The sequence below is a fragment of the Phalangium opilio genome, unplaced genomic scaffold, assembly GCF_054372755.1.
Source record: "Phalangium opilio isolate 3A_F unplaced genomic scaffold, DU_Popi_V2 ptg000015l_1, whole genome shotgun sequence".
Classification (NCBI taxonomy): Eukaryota; Metazoa; Arthropoda; class Arachnida; order Opiliones; family Phalangiidae; genus Phalangium; species Phalangium opilio.
The window spans coordinates 1,098,389-1,119,214 of record NW_028324150.1 but is presented as its reverse complement, the minus strand read 5'-3'; the positions used below and the strand labels follow the sequence as shown (position 1 = coordinate 1,119,214).

The 20,826-nt window shown below is 36.6% G+C and overlaps 1 protein-coding gene across 1 annotated transcript; it reads left to right on the top strand.

Moving 5' to 3' along the window:
- Window positions 1-15,381: 15,381 nt before the first annotated feature.
- Window positions 15,382-20,257, top strand: LOC149704614 (uncharacterized). Its single transcript, XM_089865721.1, has 5 exons — window positions 15,382-15,504; window positions 15,552-15,911; window positions 15,978-16,424; window positions 19,929-20,030; window positions 20,171-20,257. Exons 1-5 carry the CDS (start codon window positions 15,382-15,384, stop codon window positions 20,255-20,257), a joined length of 1,119 nt encoding a protein of 372 aa, XP_089721847.1.
- The last annotated feature ends 569 nt before the right edge of the window (window positions 20,258-20,826 follow it).

The window sequence follows — 20,826 nt, the reverse complement described above, 5'->3', positions numbered from 1 at the left end:
ATTCTAAAACCATCTCACTTGCGAAAGGTTCGGCGCGAATCTGAAAGTGATTTCTGAAACTCAAAGCTGGTTTCCTACAAAAAAAGCCTGCCTTCAAGACCTGTTTCAGCTTCATCTTTCAGCTTCCCTCGCTTTATCCGCCTCTTTGCGAAGGTAGCTTTAGGTTCGAGAACTCAAGATGTATAAATATTGAAGAATGTTCTGGTTACCAAAATTATCTCCGCTTGACGTTTTCGCCCAGTAACCGTATTTTCTGTAAAAGCGTATAATAAACTGAAAGTTCGTCTTTTGCACATGAGAATACTTTTCATGGTCACGTTTCAAAAGAAGATTCGCAGTATCGTTTGCTTTACATAGGGTTAAGACGGAACAATCGGAATCTGGATCCACAGACGTTAGCTGTGGCTTCAAAGTTACCAGTCCACCTTTAGTCTTTTCCCATATTTAACGTCTTTGGATCCACATACCGGATGTCTGATATTAAGAAAATAAGGTGTTCTAACAAGAGGCTCTGTTTACCCCTTACTTTTAGAAAGGATCTATATTTTGCCTAATTTGAACGCTTTCGAATAGCAGCGCTTGCTCTTTCATGTTTAGGAATTTTTTAAGCTACCGTTATGGCTTTCCACTTTGTAGTTTTGCAGAAAAGAGATCTTCCCAACTTATGATATACTTATTCCTTTATTATCAGTTGAATATTTTACCTCGTGTTTATCACGTTTTTGATAAAAGTTGATGCTTTATTTGACATTGTAATACATTCAAACATCAACAAGAAAGGGTCTTTCCCATAATGTAATGCCTTATTCTGTTTGTATCCATGAAGACAGAAATATTCCAGATGAGTTAGACTGCTGATAAAAACTGCGTTTCCCATGTTGAAGATAGGATCCAAGCTATATTTCTCCACCTTCATCAATTCCTTCAATCTTCTTTTGTATTCTTTAAAAATATTCTTTCGAGTTACCTGTTAGAGGAGATTTATTTTGTACTCAACGTAAATTTTCCGAATTCATATCAAGCTAAGTTGACATGATAAGGTTTTATGGGCTCTGGTCTATGCCTTTTTCTGGACCAATGACCTGGAGTTTGTCATTTCCCACCTGACCGAAAATAACAACCGAAAAAATGACTTTTGCGCAGGCCTTTGACGCTCGCTTATAAGGTCGAACTCCGACAGAAAAACGCGATCGACCAGTAGTCACGTGGCTCGAGTTGCAATCTAGGTTTGGAGCCACAAGAACTTAAGCCTTGGCCTTTGATCTTTTCTTGATCGTATTTTAATTAGTTAGCTTACTTCTACCAAATGCAGGGCAGAAAAATGCAGATTTAAAAGTTTAGAACACACAAAAACGGCAATTGCGATCACATCTGGTAAGAGTTCAAACTAAAAGCTTATAACATGCAAATGTGGCAATGGCGGCTGGCGAATTAAAAGAAACTCAAAAAGGCATAAAAAGTTTTCTTTATTATGACGTCAAAAGAAGCTTCATCTCGAAAAGAATTTTGATTGGTTATCAAAATAATTTTACGTTGGCCTCTGCGTAAAAAATAGAACACCGATTCTGTTTCGGTCGCGCTCTGCGATAGATTTTTTAAAGTGGGAACGGAGTTTTACTATTGCTGAAATTAAAATAAGGATAACAGGGATTATGATACCTCACTACCTCACTTCAAAAAAAATCCCAGAATGTAACGTGGTACTAAACTTGAAGCCACTTTATACCTTAACATAACCGTAGCTGGCTAACTTTATACCTTAACATAACCGTAGCTGGCTACCGCATCATGTAAAAGAATACGCAAGTCCGGGTATTTCAAGATATCTTCGAAGGTATTTATGTTGCAATCAATGTGCACCGTCAATTTTGTCGATAGGTTGGCCTTGAAGTTTTCTACCAAAAAAAAGCAACCGACGAAATATATCACAAATACAAACTTTTTGGTAGTTTCGCATTTGTAAGCCACGATAAAAGAAACCAGTCGTAGTCCGGGCACAAATCGATTGGCATCCGCAAACAGGAGATTCCAAAGTTTCGAATTGACCAAGATGAGGAAAAGAGTAAAAAAAATCCACACCTAAAAAGTCAAAAGAAAAAAAATACCTTGAATGAATATAGGCTTCGCTTCTGCTCGTTGATATACGAAAGGTGAAATTCTGGAAAACGGAGTTCTTATCATAGTTATCCACCTGCTGACCAATAAAAAAATTGGAGAACAAACATGCCTGAGGACGAAAAACTTCGAGGACTCCGGTCAATGATATTTGGTATTCGCCTTCGCGGAAATACGAGAGCATGTTGTGCTCTGTGTACCAAAATGGGTGCGTGCAAGTTTCATTATGTTTTTCCATTGAATTAACGCAAGAAGTGTCAAGTCTTCGGTACTCAATTTCAAGATCGAAGTTCTAAAACGAAACATAAAATGAAAACCATTTTACACAAGCGTTTCCTGTAGGAAAACAATACCTGCGCGTAGTTTCTTTCCCTCACAGGAATGAAAGTAATATTTACCCTGAAATAGAGAAAAACAAAATTTATGTCCATTGGTAAAACTATTTATGTAAACTCTGGAAACAATACCTCCCTTTCGGAAACAAGAGGAATTCATGGAAAAGTTTGTCCGCGTCGTGATAATTATTGAAGTTGTATGTTTTCGTAACATTATTGTACTGGTTCTAAGGAAACAAATGAATTATAGTATATTGTAACATATGTTTTATATCTTGTAATTAAGCCTATCTGTTTAGTAGCAGACGATATAGCTGACATGATTAGCAATGAGAAACTAAGGTAAGAAATGACTACATGATTGATTAAGGTGACACTTGTTTAGGCGGTTTTCTCAGGTCGTTCTAGATTCTATCGGTGGAATGACTATAGGGGTTTGCTATCACTTTCCCCCTGAGAACACTACGTGTTTATGTGTCAAATACTCGAGTCGAAAATACGTTTATGCGTGAAGTTTTACACTCGTTAACACTATTGAAGGAATGCAATTAGAATTAAAGAGCAACTTTAACTGGAATCCTTATATCACGACGTCTAATTGAGCACTATTAAATCTAGTTCACGGGTACAAAATTATTTATTTATAGTTGAACAAACAATCTTTATAGCTTCGAATAATCCATAATCTTGCTAAATGTGAACGAACAATCTTAAAAGTTGTGATCAATAATTATTTTCAAAATTGTAGACAAACAAATATCTTTAAAGTTGTATAAAAATCACAAACACAACTTTTATGTATTGTGCAAAGACAAACTAAACAACTTTAGTAAATTCTATACTCACGAATAGCAATAAAATTTTCATAAAAGTTGTAGCATCCATGAAGTTGGCTAATTTATATATATCACACGTTTTGAAAAAAATACCATACAAGCAACATTTGACTCTGGATTTGAAACAAAATTTTTTTTAGTTAAACAAACCGTATTTAAAATTATTCATAATAAAGTTCATATGGTAGTACAGTGTCAGTGCTACTTATGCAAACGCCATACCCTTCTATCTCTAAGCTCAGTGTCATCCCCCTACGAGGCGCGTACATTATCCCCTTTTACTAGAGCGCTTATTGAGGGAAGGGAAGGACACACAATCTACACCCCCTCGCTACGACACTAGCATATTCGTTAATGGTTTGGGAAAGTAAATCAATTCTTTACAATACTATTTTGTTAGCTATTACACTTGAATACAAATCCACACTCCTATTGGCCAGTATTCCTCCAAATGCCTATACATATTTACCACTATTTTCTCCTTCCATTGGTCCTCCCGTCTATTATAAATAGAGACCAGTCTGTCACATTCAAGCAATGGGGAATCGGCTGCCTTATTTATCCTCAAATTTCAAAAAAGCTTCAGAAAGCCAAATTAAGGAACGGATTTAAAAAAATAATACAATTCGTAAGTTTGTTTCAAATAAACATATTGTCTTTATATTTTGTTCTTTTCTACTTTTTATTGAGAACATCTAATTTTAAGTATGTTTAGTTTTATTATTTCAAAAATACCTCCATCTGCGATTTTTTCAATGATGTACAGTTTTATTAAAAATTGTCAACACATTCGAAACTCGCCTTTTTTAGAATTTAGTTGCTAGAGAGTAAAGACGCCTGTATACCGAACCAAGTTCTGTATACCGGTGTCAGTTATGTGAGGGGGTTTCATTACTTCTCCCTGTTTTGGAGATTCTCTCAACAATTTCTCAATTTTATTAAAAACAAGAGACGATTCTGTTTTGTAAGCTTATAAATTAAGACCATAAAGAAATTATTTCACAAAAATGGCAAATATTTTTCTATTGTTAACAAACACTACTATTAATAATATTAAGTTGCTAATAGCTATAAAAATATATTCAATTTTACATAATAAAATTTATTTGATATATCCGTAGGGGAAAGTGGTATAGTATGGGAAAACCGAAACCTTATTCTTAACTAATTGATATGTTTATTGTATATGTGATTTATTGTAATTTAAGTATCATTAGTTAGCGCCATATTTGAGGAACAATGGGTACTTTTACTGCGTTTAGTTCTGTTTTTAGCCACATGGTATATTTCGCGATTTGAAATGTGGTCAGAGTTACCCAAAGAAATGGTTATGTCAGAGCTAACCGAAGAAATGGCAGTATAAAATTTTTCGTTCGCCATTGAAGGGAGAGTGAATAAGAGAGAATTGTGGTTAGGTGATATTTTTCGTTCGTGTATTTTAAAAGGATGGGGATTATAATAGTAAGTTTAAGCATTGCATTTAATTGTACAGGTAACGTTAAGCTTTGTGAATTGTGGTTTACGTTTGCTTGGTATATTTAAAGTTAGAGAGAGAGGATTTTACTATTGCATTAATTTCAATTGGAGGTTAAATACTCCCTTTAAAATGCCTGTCACCCGTCAATAATAAGGGTTTCACGCTTTTCATCTCACTCCCCTGTTTCAGAATTCAAAGAAATCGAGGGGAATTTTGAAAAGCAAAAGGAACTATATACCGACGTTATATTTGGAAAGGTGGTGTTTATTATTAGAAGTTACGTCTATTTCTCCATAAATCGAGAAGAGTTTTAAAAGAAGGTACTAGCTTGGGGCCCCAGATATTACAATTATAACGTAAGTAAATTTATAGAAATAAAGATTAGGGGGCTATAATTTTTCTTAGGTCATCGAAGGGCTATTTACTGTGATAACACTGTTAAAGGTTGCGCATCCTGGGGGTACTCACTCACGTTTTCCGTTTGTGTCACACTATAATTATTACTGAACTAAAAAAAAATGAAGCAATAATTTTTAAATAGTACTTCGAAAAACTACTTCTAGGTGGCGCTGGCTCCATATTTTTCATGTGAACAATTTTTAAATATATAATATTTATTTTCTACTCTACCGCCACTGAGAATCGAACCCGGGACCTATGGCATGCCAGCCTGATACTAAACGACCTACTCCATAGTCGCTTGATGAAAGAGGGTTGCAGAGATAGGAGAGCTTAATTACCAGTCGTCGGTAATCCCGCTAAATAACCAGTCGTCGGTAATCTATCTTAATAACCTGTCGTCGGTAATCTAGATTAATTACCTTTAATTCTAATCTAGATTTATTATCCTTATTTGGTAATCTAGTTTATTACCTTTAATTGAGAATCTAGTTTATTTATATTTACCTGATAATCTAGTTTAATCATCTTTAAAATATAATCAATTTTTATAATCTTTTATTGGTAATCCAGTTTAATTATCTTTAACCTGTACAGGGAAAAGTTAAAATGTCCATTAAGCTAGCTATTGGTTGTAAGAATTTGACTATATTCGCGGTAAACGACCAAAGTCCACGAGTGGCTTCATACACTGCATAACTCATGCTAAAAATCGCAAGTTCCAAAGTTTCATTGTAAACCACGTAAGTCAGAGCATGCAATTAAAACTATGAAAGAATATACTTAAATTTAATTTTTCTGTGATTAATTTTATGGAAATGAAAACCACCCTTAGCAACTTTATTTTTTTATAAAATAAACTACTTAATGGAACTCTTTGAACTTTTAATCACATATTGAGGGCCCGAATTGTAGTTCTGTGTAATTTTTGCAAAACATTTAATATAATACCAATAATTATTAAAGCAAGTATGAAGTCTAATTTAAGGGAGCTACCATCCCATTAGCAAAGTGTGCATTATACATTGGAAACAGCTCCAAGATCTAAGAATCAGTTTTATTTCCTTCTCTTACTTCGTAGGGATTTGTGGAAGTACACCGAGGTTTTTTAAAGATGAAAAACAGCTTTTCAAAGCATTGGTAGTACTCACTCTATTAACCACGACTTTCATGAACATTTTTAGTCCTAGCGAATCCACCAAGAATTCCGTTCTTCATGCTCGTTTTAATAGTGAAATTCACAAAACAATTCTAAATGTAGATATCAGCAAGTTGTAGACTACAAAACGAGATCATTCCTTCCCGACGGTAACCTTTATCTACGAACAAGGTTTTTCAGTTGCAATATCAAACGATTTGGAAGGACGTTAACGGTTTCATTAGAAAAACAATAGAGGTCGATAGAAATTGGCACTTTCTTACTCTATGCACTATCTTTAATTCTGTGAAACAATAGCTTTTTTATTTGTTCCATTACCAAAATCAAGCTATTAACTTTATTGCATTACTATTTCATGGAACACTTAATGTTCTCGTAATTGGCAGTTATGGACATGATGTGTTTAGAGAATGGATTTTATCTTCAACTTAATAACCCGAAATTAACCCCCAAAAGAAACTCCTAAGTAATGTAATAATGACAGTTTGGCATAACGGGGTGAAAAATCCCATAGGAATAACATAAGGATTTCACCTCGACGGTTTATTCAGGGCCAGTTTATGCCGTGAAGCTGAGGTCAAAGCACGGGTATGGATATATTGTCTACCGTCAAATTCCGATAGACGGGGTGGTTCACATTTCCCCCGGTTTTAGGAACGCGAATGTGGGGGGATCTACCGTCGATTTCAAGTGATCAGTTAAAATAGGGTTCTATGGAAGTCTCTTAACGCGACGGGAAATTTTAGGAGTACTTCAAATGAATGGTGATAGGAAAATCAAGCAACACCGCGCGCTTCCAAATGTTTATCCCTCAAATATAACATATATTTGCATTAACGTTCAATATCTAGAAATGAATTGGGGGTGTTGGAGAAGATGTTACATTTTTTATAGGCCTACCCCTTATGTATTTAGCGTAACTCTGGACTGTAAAATTCAGGTGGGCTGTCTGAATGGAGGTCCCTTAATTACTTCATGAATTCGGTGAACTTTACCAGGAGCGTGGGAAAATTTCATAGTTTTTCGACGGCAAAACAGTCTTTCCATCCTCCTGGTTTTTCGAGGGATCACAAATGAAACGAATTGACTTGTCTGAATTTCAAGATACCAAAATCATTAACATCAGAGAAATGAGACTAGTTAGCGGCAAGAAGTTATATCTAGTATCTCAGAGAGAAGGTATCAATTCGCCAGATTTCCAGCTTTATCTCCAGTCCAAACGTAGGTCCGGAGTTAATCCCCGTCTCTAAATCACAACCAGCATCATATTGGTTCTTGAAAACTCACGTCAGCGCGACGACGCGAGTGACGAAAATTACAGTCTTATTTTCCGACTGAGGAGAGGCGAAATAGCCCGGCGCCTCCTTTTACGTTCCCCCTTGTATTTTGAAAGGGGACTGGGACTATGGCGCGCGAATACAAAGGCATCTTATACCTTCTCTCTGAGATACTGATATAACTTCTTGGTAGTGGTGTGAACTTTGGTAAACACTATCCAACGAAAGTCGGTTTTGCCATTTCTAAACATCTGTGGCTAGCTTTTTTGGGTAAATACGACGAGGTTACCACGTTCTCAGACGAGACCAAGCGGGTCTACGAGAAAAAACAGAACTTCATACTGGAGCAGTTAACGGAAACAATCGCAACGGAATGCTATGGGTATAAAACCGACAATCCTTCCCAAACAAAACACGAATGTATACTGTATGACTGGAATACCCGCGTGGAAATGAACTTTTCATTCGCCGTCGGTAAATTAGGTATGCGGATGTTACATCCACCATTGTCTCGAACGCATTTCTTGACGAGCAGTTCTGTAAATATATATTTTCTCATATTGTCTTATTTACAAGAAATTACTGTTAAAATCTGAAGATATCACACCCTAATAAATCATTGTCTCTCTTCTTAAATATTTGTACTGTGGGTGAGGGAATTAAAGCTTTACGAAAACTGCCTCAAAACCATTCGTTTGCGGGGATTTTCTTTCTTTCGATAACGAGACAGTTGAATTAGACGTTTTCATTCGAGTTTTTAAAGCCAAAAACGTTCGATTTTAGGCGAGAACATCTTCGCAAAATAGGCTTAATCCTACGGGAAATTCATTTCGCAAATCTTCCATTTTGATAGTTTTTCACAGTTAGATGAAAGCTTATGATGGGTAAAGTTAAAATTTCTACTTAAAACGATCGTTTAGGTTAACAAAAACCGCTATAAAATAGATCGTTTGTATAAACGAATATATTTTTTGGTGCTGGTCATTTATTCGCTAACAGTACGGAGGTTCGGTCATGCATCCATTCCACCATACATTTAACGCCCTATTGGCTGGGCCATCCGGGTCCGGTAAGACTTGACTGGTTCTCAAACTAATTGAGTATATAGATGTGATGTTCCTGCCTAAATTTAGTGAGATTCATTGGTATTACGCCGAATGACAGCCGCTTTTTGATTAATTGAACGTTTTTAAGTAGATATTTTAACTTTATCCCATATAAGCTTTCATCTAGCTTTGAAAAACTCTATCAAAATCGATCAATAGCAAAATGAGTTTCCCGTAGGATTAAGCTTATTTTGCGAAGATGTTCTCACCTAAAATCGACCGTTTTGGTTTTAAAAACTCGAATAAAATCGTCTAATCGAACTGTTTCGTGACGGACTATTATCATGTTTGAAGATAAGATAAAGTGATTCGAAAGAAGAAACAAATTCGTTCGAATGTGGCGCAGTGCTTAGGATAAACTAAAAACTCCATATCACGTCTGTTTGATACGACTCTATATAAGGTATTCACATTACGAATTAAATGTAAAACTATAATCATATTTATTTAATCTACGTAACTTCAACAAAGTATATACAAAATATATTAGTTCAGCCAGTTTAATCAGGAAGAACCAAATCCATTTTCCCTCTGTCGGTGTGTTCGAGAGTCTAATAAATAAAAAAAAAGATTTAAGATTTCATCAATAAACATATCTTATCAAATTATGAACATTTAAAGACATAAATAAATAAATAACATACCAATTTAGTAGTTCAACGGTTACCAACTCTCGGTACCAGAACACATAAATACTACATAATTTTTGATGTAGTATATGCTTCCCCGGTAATAGTGACATCTACTATTCATACAGTAGAAGACTACCGAGGAAGCATCACACGTGCTCTGGTACCCACGACACCGTAGACTATTTTCACCACAATGTATAAAATGCTGAGGGTTATATGCCTCTGGGAGCTGGAAATACCCATCCTTCCACAGTCGATGGTAATCCCAACAACTAAAAATTGAAAAATAAACATAGTTCATATTGTGTTATGATGATGATATGATTAATATTAATATGGGTGATAGCTTTGTACAAATTTGAAAATTACGGCCTGACTATGGGATCAATCCCGTCATCCTCATCCTCATCCTCATCCGAGAGGCATCCTCAATAAACCCCTCGTCTACACTCCAATCAACAGGCATAAACTAAAATAAATATTAAATACTTATAAACTTATTCCAAACTCATGTTGTAAATTTAGGCTAAAATTCCTTACCACGCAAAACTTTTAACTATCTAAATTTTAAATTAACTCATAGTACACTAAAGTATTACCTATTATATTTTGAATTAACTCATTGTGGAAGTTCGGTGGCGTTTAAGCGATATAGATGATGAAAAATATAGGTAAAAACCCATATTATTAGGAGCATCATGATAATGGCGATACCTCCAATCACTTTAGCACTAGGTATAATCGGAGTCTACCCATTTAACCGAACACCATTGGAACGAATCCCATTCGTCCGTAAATTTCTAGCCAGTATTTTAAAATCTAGCCCAAGGGCGGTTTTCTATTAAAAGGGAATATTTTCCCATTCAATCGAATCCCATTGGAACGAATTCCCTTCAACCGAAATTTCCAAGCTAGTATATTAGTTTATTTGATTTGGAAGTGGTCTGCGTCCCACCGTGGTCTAGTGGTAAAGCGTCGGATCGTCACGCTGAAAATCTTCGTTCGAATCTAAATCAGGAAGGTGAGTTTACTATAATCGAATTATAAGTATTATCATGAATTTATTTATTAACATGAATATACATGTGTATCATTAGCCTTTCTATCATGTTATTCAGGGATGGGAGGGACCTTTCTATTACATACGCGTTTAATGTCATCGCGGTAGCCAATCAAAATCGAGACACCTGGAAGTTCGAACAGCAGACGACCAGTTTAACAAAACTGTATGAGGGATACAATTTTCAGTTAGATTTACCAAACTGCGTCAACTGAATATTAAAAATGATCGCCGATACGTGAATAAATATCTCAACACGATATCCGAAACTGATTTGACCTTTTAAAGTAAATTTTAATAAGTGCCTGCAATGTTTTTCCTGAAACTGAAAACTGTTGGTAAAGTGCTAAGCCTTGGCCATTAACAAAATGAATGTAACTTAACGGTTGAAAATAAACTACTAACATTTGAAATCGTGAGAATGCTGGTTTTTTTCTGCTGTTGGAGGTAAATTAATGCGGTAGTTGATCAATTTACAAGCATAACTAGCCTTTCGCATGACAAGAGCTTTAGCTTTAAAAACAAACCGCCGGAAATTCTCTAACGTCACGCAAACTAAGCCCCTCCCATCCCTGAATATGTAGTTTAACTAGTCAATGCAGATATATATTCATGTTAAATGAATAAATTCATGGTATTATTCTGAATAATCGATAATAATCGAATTTAATTTCCTTGCAGGTGCTGAATTTAGAAGGCGAATTTATAATTCAGCAGTATTAAGGATTTCAAAACGAGAAATATAGCATTGTTAGGTTGAGTTACAAATTGGATGTTATAGCTGGGGTATTTTATTTTTGTTTTTTTGGGTTAGGTTGGGTTATGTTAGGTTAGGTTTGGTTAAGTTAGGTCAGTAATATATTATAAATCATTTAACAATGTTATGATTTTTCCAAAATATTGATGTTTAGCTTCATTGACTTCTCAAATAATATGCCTTTTCCAAAACATTACTGTTATGTTTGGTTAGGAGGACGTCTCTTCCTCTTTGGAGCGGTTATACATTTCAAGTAAGTGTATCCCTTATGGAATAACAAATATATAAATAAAACCATCAAATTCTACTCTATTTGAGTCTTTTCGGGTATGCAATATTGGGTTAATTGTGTAACAATAAGTAATAAATTTATGAGATAGCCTGTATTAGTGAGGACACGTATGAGATAGGCTGTATTAGTGAGGACACGTATGAGACAGGCTATATTAGTGAGGACACGTATGAGATAGGCTGTATTAGTGAGGACACGTATGAGACAGGCTATATTAGTGAGGACACGTGAGAGAGGTAATAGAGATCTGCGCGAGATCACGAGAAGTGAGTAGATTTTTGACCGTTGAGTATGGTCGCGTGTTTTTTGGTTTTGCGTTGTTTTTAAAAAGTAAAGTTTCAAGAAGAGTGTTAGGCTTAGAGAGAATTGTAAAACTTAGAAAATTAAAGATCGCTTAAAGAAAACAGTGCTGGTTTCCTTACGTCCACATTACATTTTGGTGACAGCGGTGGTTAACCCCCGTTTCGGACCCATTTTCTTAGAAGAATCACAAAAAAAAATAATAACGGTGCTCATATCATGGCCAACAACGCTAGTAATGTACCCATTCTGCGAACTCATACCGTTGCTTCTCCAGAAAAATATGATGGCGAAGGGAACTTCAACCTGTGGCTCAAATACTTTGAGGTCTGTGCCCTGGCTAGCGACTGGGATGAGGACAAGAAGTTGCGTATTCTTCCTACGTTCCTTACAAAACGAGCGTTCAACACATACGATTTCTTACCAAAAAAATGCTAAAGATACGTATGACCATCTGACAACTTCTTTGAAGGAAGCATTTGTTCAACCAGAACAACAGGTTTTTATGGCCGGATTCCGCGGGCGTATGAGGGAGCCCAATGAACATCTAGACGATTATGCACAAGATTTAAGAAGATTGGCGGTGCTCGCTATTCCTGGAATTCACGAAGAAGCCTACGAAGCCCTCATCTTAGAGCAATACCTGTTTGGTTTACACCCAAGCCTGAAAGATGCAGTTTTTCAAGCCAATCCACGTACGATGGCGGAAGCTCTATCGACCACGAAACGATAACAAGCATTTCAGGACTTAAAGAAGCTTGCACCAATATACACGTATGATAAGATTGAAAGCCAATCGCATTGTATATCTGGGGCTGGAAATAATGAAATCAGCAAGCTAAAAGATGTGGTGTCTCAATTGAGTAAAGAGATAAGTCAAATTAGACTGGACTTGTACTCTAGAAACCCACAAAGGAATGAAATACAGCCTCAAAACTTAACACGCCCGAGAGAAGGTATTAATAATGATTACCAAGGTTATTATCAGCAAGCTATCTCTGCTCGTGAAGCTTGCTACTATTGTGAAAGGAACGGCCATTACGCTAGAAACTGTTTCAAACGATTATCTGACGAGCGACGGGACGCTGAGCAACGACGACGAGAATATGAGCCAAGGACCAGATTTGCGACGGACGACTCAAACAAAGAGGAACAAGAGACCAAACCGAACCCAAGTGACCATTTCGAAACGCCCAACTGAAAGCAAAAAAGGGAATAACGTATCATATACCATTGGAGATTAATGCCAAGAAGACACGAGCTCTAGTCGATTCAGGTTCTTCGATTACTCTCATAAGCTCTACGATGATGCAAGACTTAGGTGTGGGCCTAATTCAACCGACTGATGAAATATTGGAAAGATTTTTACTGTCACTGGGGAAGCCATTACTATTCTGGGCTTGTGCACGGCAAAACTACGAATCAGCGATGAAAAAGTTATCTGGGATTTCGTGGTATCGGATGGCTTAGTCAATGAATGCATCATAGGTTGTGACTTCATGGATGAAAAAGATGTGCAACTCAACTTCAAACACAAAACGTTTGAAATCGGTCGTACTCGAGTACCAATGGACCGGTCTATCCACTCGACAACACAAAATTTTACCTTCCGAGAACAACCTATTTCAGACCTTGAAAACCATACCTACTTCAAACGTATCTAAAAAACACTTTGTGAAGTGGAGACCACTTATTCCTTCGTAGAAATGGCAGAACTACAGCAGAAAGACCCACACATCAGGCAAGTAAAAAATTGGCTTGGAAATGAGAGGACTATTTCAGCAGAAGAATGGAGAAATTCAGCACCGGAAGTGAAATCTCTTTGGAAATTTCGCGGCGAGTTCTATATCAATAACGGACTGTTATTTAGGAAGAAAAGAAACATCGTTAAACACTCCTTCCCAGCTTGTAACACCGCAATCTATAATTCCAATTATTCTTACCGCCTTCCATAATGACCCAACTTCTGGTTACAGAGGAGCAAAAAAAACCTTGAAGGCTATACAAAAGAAATATTGGTGGCCTTGTATGTCGTTAGAAGTTAAAAATTGGTTTAAAACATGTATTTCATGGCCACGTCGGAAGGCTCCGACTCACTCTGAGGTCGCGCCAATGGTGAATATTCCTGTGGGCCGGCCGTTTGAAAAATAAGGAATCGATTTCATAGGACCCTTACCAGAAACCGAAAATGGCAACAAATATATTATGTCTATAACGGATTACTTTACAAAATAGCCCGATGCATACGCATTACCAGATATTCGCACTGATACAAATATCAAAATTCTGGACAAATTTACAGCCGAATGGAGAATTCCGATCGCAATCATAACCGATCAAGGAAGAAACTTGGAACCGGACCACTTTCAAGAATTTTGCAAAAGAATGGGAATACGGAAATACAGGACGTCACCGTATCACCCTCACTGCGATGGACAAGTGGAACGTCAAAATAGAACTCTCGAAGAAAGACTCATTTTGTCGAAGCCAACCATCAAGATTGGGATCAATGGCTTCCGGCGATACTTATGTCGATGCGAAGCAGTGTCCACGATACGACAGGCGAAACGCCTTACTTACTCGCGACAGGAAAAGAGGCAAGGGTCCCCACAGACACTATCCTCGAAACCGAAGACGGACAAATGACCCACGAAGAGTACCTTGATAAGACAACTAGAGACGTGGCTCAAAAATTTTGAGAAGTTCATCAGCGAATTGAAATAAAACAAAAACAGGTTAAGAAGCAATACGATAAGCGGGTCAGATATACACAATTCGAAGTAAACGATCGCGTCTTGGTCTGCGACCCATCTTGTCCCAAAGGAAAAAGCGCGAAGTTTATTGAAAGATGGGCTGGACCATACACCGTGGTTGAAAGGTTTGGCCCCGTCAACTACAAACTGGTTAGAGTGGATGATAAAAAACCAACGGTGATTCACCACAATCGACTGAAAAAATATTTCCCTTCGGTCAACATTAACCGAGCTCAACCGGAGCTGCATGTTCAACCCAAAAATTATACTAGTTCGGCAGATTACGTTCTGAAGATTGATCAATAACATCCCAATTCGAAGATGCGCCCGTGCGTGTCTTATCGAGGTGATCCGGCCGTCATCAACAATTACCTCGTCATCTTAATGATTATGTCATTTACTAAATCTGGATACGATTACTTTTAGGCCGCATATACTTTAAATTTTTTTTTAATTGAGACATGAGGACATGTCTTTCAACTGAAAGGGGAGATGTGTAACAAAAGGAAATAAGTTTATGAGATAGGCTGTATTAGTGAGGACACGTGAGAGAGGTTATAGATATATGCGCGAGGTCACGAGAAGTCAGTGACTAGATTTTGACCGTTGAGTACGGTCGCGTGTTTTTTGGTTTTGTGTTGTTTTTAAAAGTAAAGTTTCAAGAACAGTGTTAAGCTTAGAGAGGATTGCAAAAAGTAGAAAATTAAACATCGCTTAAAGAAAACAGTGCTGGTTTCCTTACGTCCACGCTACAGTTCCATTTGATGCCACATATATTATTGAAAGTTCAGGGGGTGAAAATGATAGTGATCGTAATTATTGAATCGCTAATCAGAAACCATTAGCAAAGATTATTAACGATCATAGGACTGAACTTTTTAATATGCGAACAAATTTAAATGAAAGTGATCAGTTAATGGACAAATGTAGAGATTTGACTGCTGAGAATGTAACTTTAAAAGCCAAAGTTCTGCGATTAGAGGACCAACTAGAAAAAATGCACTGCGTTAAAAATTAAAATACCGAACTGAAAGATTTTAATTCTGTTTAAAGCAAGATAATTTACAAAATCACGCAAAAATTTGCTTGTTAGAGAGCCAGTTGAAAAGATTATGCAAATTTTCCTTAAATGAAGTATCTCATTGTTTGGAAATAATAAAATTTTACACGGGATGTGAAAATATTGAAGGGTTCAACGACGTTTTTAAGTACATTGAACCAAATTTAAAAAAGCTTAATCTGTACAATGGGTCAAAAGCTTATAAACATAAATTTGAAAGGAATGACAATAACAATAATGGTCGGCCAATGACGTTATCATTTGACAACCAGCTATTTATGGTACTCTGTCGCTTGAAGGTAGGATTATTAGAAGAAGATTTAGCGTTTCGATTCGATATTTCAATGTCAACTGTTAGTAATTTATGTATTACCTGGTTTGATTAATTGGAACGTAGACTATCAAATTTTAATTATTAGCCTTCTCGCGCTGTTGTAGACGAGTACATGCCAGATGAATTTATGGTAAATTATCCGAAATATAGAGTCATAATAGACACTACAGAGTTGTTTATTCAAAAACCTGACGATTTTAAAACACAGAGTGATACTTGGTCGGCTTACAAAACGCACAACACCGCTAAAGGGTTAATTGGCATTAATCCTAATGGATTTATCAGTTTCTTATCTGATTTGGTTCCGGGACGTATGTCCGATAAAGAATTTACCGAGGAAAGTGGAATAGTTGCTTTGTTAGAAGCTGTGGATTCAGTCATGGCAGATAGGGGTTTCGTCATTGCGGATTTGCTTAAAGATAAAGGGGTAGAACTGAACATGCCTCCATTTTTAAATGGTAAACCCCAATTGTCACTGCAAGAAGAAAAAGCTACGAGAGAAATAGCTAGCTTATGTATTCATGTTGAAAGGGTAATTAGAATTCTTAAAAAATACCATATTTTAAATACATTATTTCCAAACTCAATGAATAACCAGCTATACAAAATATGGAAAATATGTGGTTGGTTAGTTAACTTTTGTAATGAACCTCTTTTAGACAGTAAAAAATGAGTTACTTTTTTAACAAATTTTTATTTTGTACTTCGTCAGTAAATAAACCAGTTTTGCTTTTAAGAATGTATTTTCTCTAAATATGGCTGACCATAATCAACATAGAAAGACAGAAGTTTAGAAATCATTTTTGTGTTAACAAATACTTTATCATAAATATTTATCACTGAATGGTTGATTATCTCCGCAATCGATAAAGAGATCACACCATGGCATGTCTGTTAAGACTTGCTGACATTGGATTTGGTAAAAAACGTTATGGCTGCAATCAAGTGATCATTTTTCATCCTTTTTCAAGAATCTACATGTCGTTTCTTTTTTGTTTACGGCATTATCTATACTAATACCCATCTCTTTACATTTAGCCAATGTCTTGATTTCTAGCTACCCAAATCCATAATTTTCTTGAAAGACTAATCTATCCGGAGAAGCCCCGAGCATAGGAACGGTTGGATTTACACACAAACCAACTGAGAATGTGGTTACCTGGTTTTTACCTCTCCGAGTGACGTATGTCACGGAGAGGTTCTAATTTCGACGTGTGTGTCTGTGTGTGTGTCTGTTGTTAAACCCACGTGACCGCGTTCGCAGTTTCCAAATCGGAGCAAACGTGTTATCCATTTCCGAACTGCCTTCACAGTCACGGAAATGGCTCCTCTACTTGAGTTCTCACACCACCATCTTCTGGTCTTTGTCCATCCCACACGGACACCAATCTGTACTTACTGGCTTCTAATCACCACCATCTTTAGGCCTTCGTCCATCCCACATGGACACCAGTCTGTATTCATTGGCTTCTAACACCACCATCTTCTGGTCTTTGTCCATCCCACATGGACACCAGTATGTACACCTGGCTTCTACACCACCATCTTCTGGTCTTTGTTTTTGTCCATCCCACATGGATACCAGTCTGTACACCTGGCTTCTACACCACCATCTTCTGGTCTTTGTTTTTGTCCATCCCACATGGACACCAGTCTGCACACCTGGCTTCTACTCCATCGTCATCGTTGGGTTTAAGACATTCGCGGCGATCAGCTAGGGTTACGAAAAACGTCTAGCCTCCCTAGGGTGGGTTGTCCACGATAGGTTTTCGCAATTGCGGTTGTTCTTACTTTAGCTGTAGTTCGACACCCTTATATACTACCTATTTGAGTAAGGCGAAGCAACCGCCGTATGCTTCATTTCAAACGCCAATATTAATCTAGTCTCTCAAGAATGTTTAATTGTTCTTTATCAACGCGATGTAACGCTCAATAAGGCGAACAACTAACGAAGAAAATATTTAATATTAATTATATTTATTTTAATATTTAAGATAATCTTGTTTCTCAACTCAAAATTAAAACAGAAAGAGTTAAAAAGCAGTCTAATGTTTTAGTCTGTGTGTCCGTCCGTTAGTGCACCGCGTTAGCAGTTCGCTTTGTTTTGTGGAAAGAAATCCTACAAAACCTTAATATTTGGTTTTCTCATAATTTATAATTAATATATGGAAATATATTTCGTAATTTCGATGCCTTTAGTGGTTTTGTAGCTATAAAGCTCTGTTTCATTTTGATATCCCAAGAATACTTTTTATATTATTATTTGAAATCAATGTTTATATATTACTTAGGCTATACTACATCTGTTTATAGCATAATCTTTTCTAAAGTGATTTCAAAAAGAATGCAACTATATTGGTCAAATGAACTTTTATTTGTCAATAGGCCTAGTGAACCAAAAAGTAAACGCTTGGGTTTGGTTTTCGTTTCTGTAATGCAGAGACATTAACGGTTCAGAATAAGCCGAAAGTTAAATACACTTTTAAATAATTAGGCTTAGATTTTATAATCATGGTGGAAATCTGGGCCGCGTTCAGCAGAGCTCAGCGCTGTTAGCAGTGTCCTACAGAACGGGATTTTGTTGTTGAATTTTAACGTCACGGTGCTCAGCGCTGAGCCAGCGTGGTCTTCAAAGAAAATAGTCGGGTTTTTGGATAACGTGACGTAAAACGCGTAGTTCTCAGCTTGGCGAAAAAAACATGAAGGAATTAATACAAATAGCTCTTGCTGATTCTGATGGGACTAAAGCTATTTAATTGGCGTGAAACCAGTTGATCACACGAGAATTTTAAGAGACATGTTAGTCTTTCTAATTTTAATTATAAAACTTGTTGTTATCTATCTCTTCAAATATGTTATCATACAATTTTTGTTAAACCTTGGTACTTTGCACGCTTTATTGCGCTAGCGTCATTTTTAAAACATCGATGACCGGAGAAAAGCTATGACGGCAGATCTCACCGGTAAACGTTTTCCAAAATGCGCTGTCATTTTGGGGAGCCCTGCTGGACGCAGCCCAGACCAGTGAAAGGTCTGATCGTAATCGGATTATAGCTTCGTGTTTTCAAAGAGAATATAAGGGAGGAGTGGAAGCTCCCCCGCTCCACAAGCGTAAATAGTTATGTCTCGCCTAAATTATACTAGCGGTACGAGGGAGTTTCCGGCTCAGTCGCGCCACCTACGATACCGTTTAATGTCTCAAACGGAAATGCCTCGGTACTGCGCATTGAAGATTCGCGGTAGAAAAGCGTGACAAGATTTTCCCCTCTTTCCACTCCTCCCCTATACTCTCTTTGGTGTTTTCATGCTTTTTATGGTGCGCATTTACCTTCAGTGTGTGTAGCCACAAATTAGCTTTGGTGTTATGTAACGTTAACAGTCATGTTGACAAACTAAAAAAATCGTTGAGGTGAAACGAGAGGATAGTGTTTACATGGTAACCCTGTTGTGAATATGGCTTTGAACATAGAGGGTATACAGTTGAGGAGTAGAAAATTGGGCCTTTACAAACACGTAAAGGTAATATCCCTCCAAAGTTTTATCTCTTCATTTCCCGTTTTCCCCCATCGGATGATTTTAATGTGTACAAGTATATCCTTATTGGATTTACAGTATATTTGCTATGCTTTGTATACTGCTTTAATATTTCATAAATCAGTATTTGTTCATAAAAAAAAGAAACATTTCCATATCTGGGTAAATAAGTTTGTAAGTAGTACTCTTGACTCGGAGAGGTAATATTTTGGTTTTCCCAACTTGTTTATAACCTTATATTTGTTGGTTGCAATGACTTCGTTTTGTAGACCTTCTTGAACATACTTGTTTTTAGATAAGTCACTTCCGTTGAATATTGTTTTCAGAAAAGATTCGTTAACATCCTTTCTTCGTTTGCAAATTGAACCAGACTTTGATGCTGTAATTCTAATTTTTCCTTCTGCTTTCTAAAGAAGGCAGTTAGATTGTTCTCTTGTTTCTTTTTCTAAAGTTACGGCTGCGTCTAATCCAAGTTTAAGTATATCTGGTGTTTTTAACATAGTTCTTTCTAAGAGGCTTAAGAGAGAATCCTCAAGTTCCAACAACCCTGATGGAAGTGAAATCTGAACTACAAGAGCTGATGGAGCAACAAATTGGACATCTGGTGATTTTTGTATTACCCGAACAGCTGGAGCAAAATTATTTTCTTATTGAATTTTACAAAGCATTGATCTTTTTTTTAAAAGTTAAAACTTTCAGTAATTATTTTAATCCGGTCTTGCATTTTATTTGCTTCTTCGTCAGTTGCAAGATCTTCTAAACAGCAAAATGATTGTTGGTTTTATAGATTTTCACGGACTTCGCTGCTCTTCCCTGGTATATGTCGAATAAAGTCTAGCTCGTTAAATGTCCTTTTTGATAAAGGTCTTGAATCACTTGGCACACTCCAGCTTCGAGCTTTCTGTGTGCAAGCCTCATCATCTGGTAAAAATTGTTAACCCTCTGTTTTACAATCCAAAATGTACCACAACACTGCACCAATGTGTTTACAAGCACCACCTTCTCCCGCTTTGCAAGCACACCAAGCAGACATCACTAAGCCAGTAGAAGAGTTTAATATTATTGCAATATCATACTTTTTCTGAACCAAAAAGACCCATCAACTTTACTTTTTATGTAAACTAAGCAACAAGCGTGATTAACAGAGGAAATTGTTGCTCCAGCTTCTTTGAGTAACGTAAACATCTTTTGCCCAGGGCTTAAAAACTTCAGACACTTTGCTGGCTTTGAACATTCTATAACCTAAGGTTAAATAATTTTTTGGCTTTCAAGTCATGATGTTTCGAAATTGCATTTTCTTTAAAAATAGGTGGTATAATCGTCAACAGCTTTGTCCAATTTCCTTTAGGCAGCTGTATCTTTTTGTTTAGACTAATTACTTTTGACTTTTTCATTCTTAA

Excerpts from the sequence above, each read along its gene's own strand:
- LOC149704614 (XM_089865721.1), top strand. The coding sequence starts at position 15,382 with ATGCGAACAAATTTAAATGAAAGTGATCAGTTAATGGACAAATGTAGA. Across the intron at positions 15,505-15,551 it reads AACTAGAAAAAATGCACTGC|CAAGATAATTTACAAAATCA; the intron begins GTTAAAAATTAA and ends TTCTGTTTAAAG. Across the intron at positions 15,912-15,977 it reads TCGATATTTCAATGTCAACT|CCTTCTCGCGCTGTTGTAGA; the intron begins GTTAGTAATTTA and ends TTTAATTATTAG.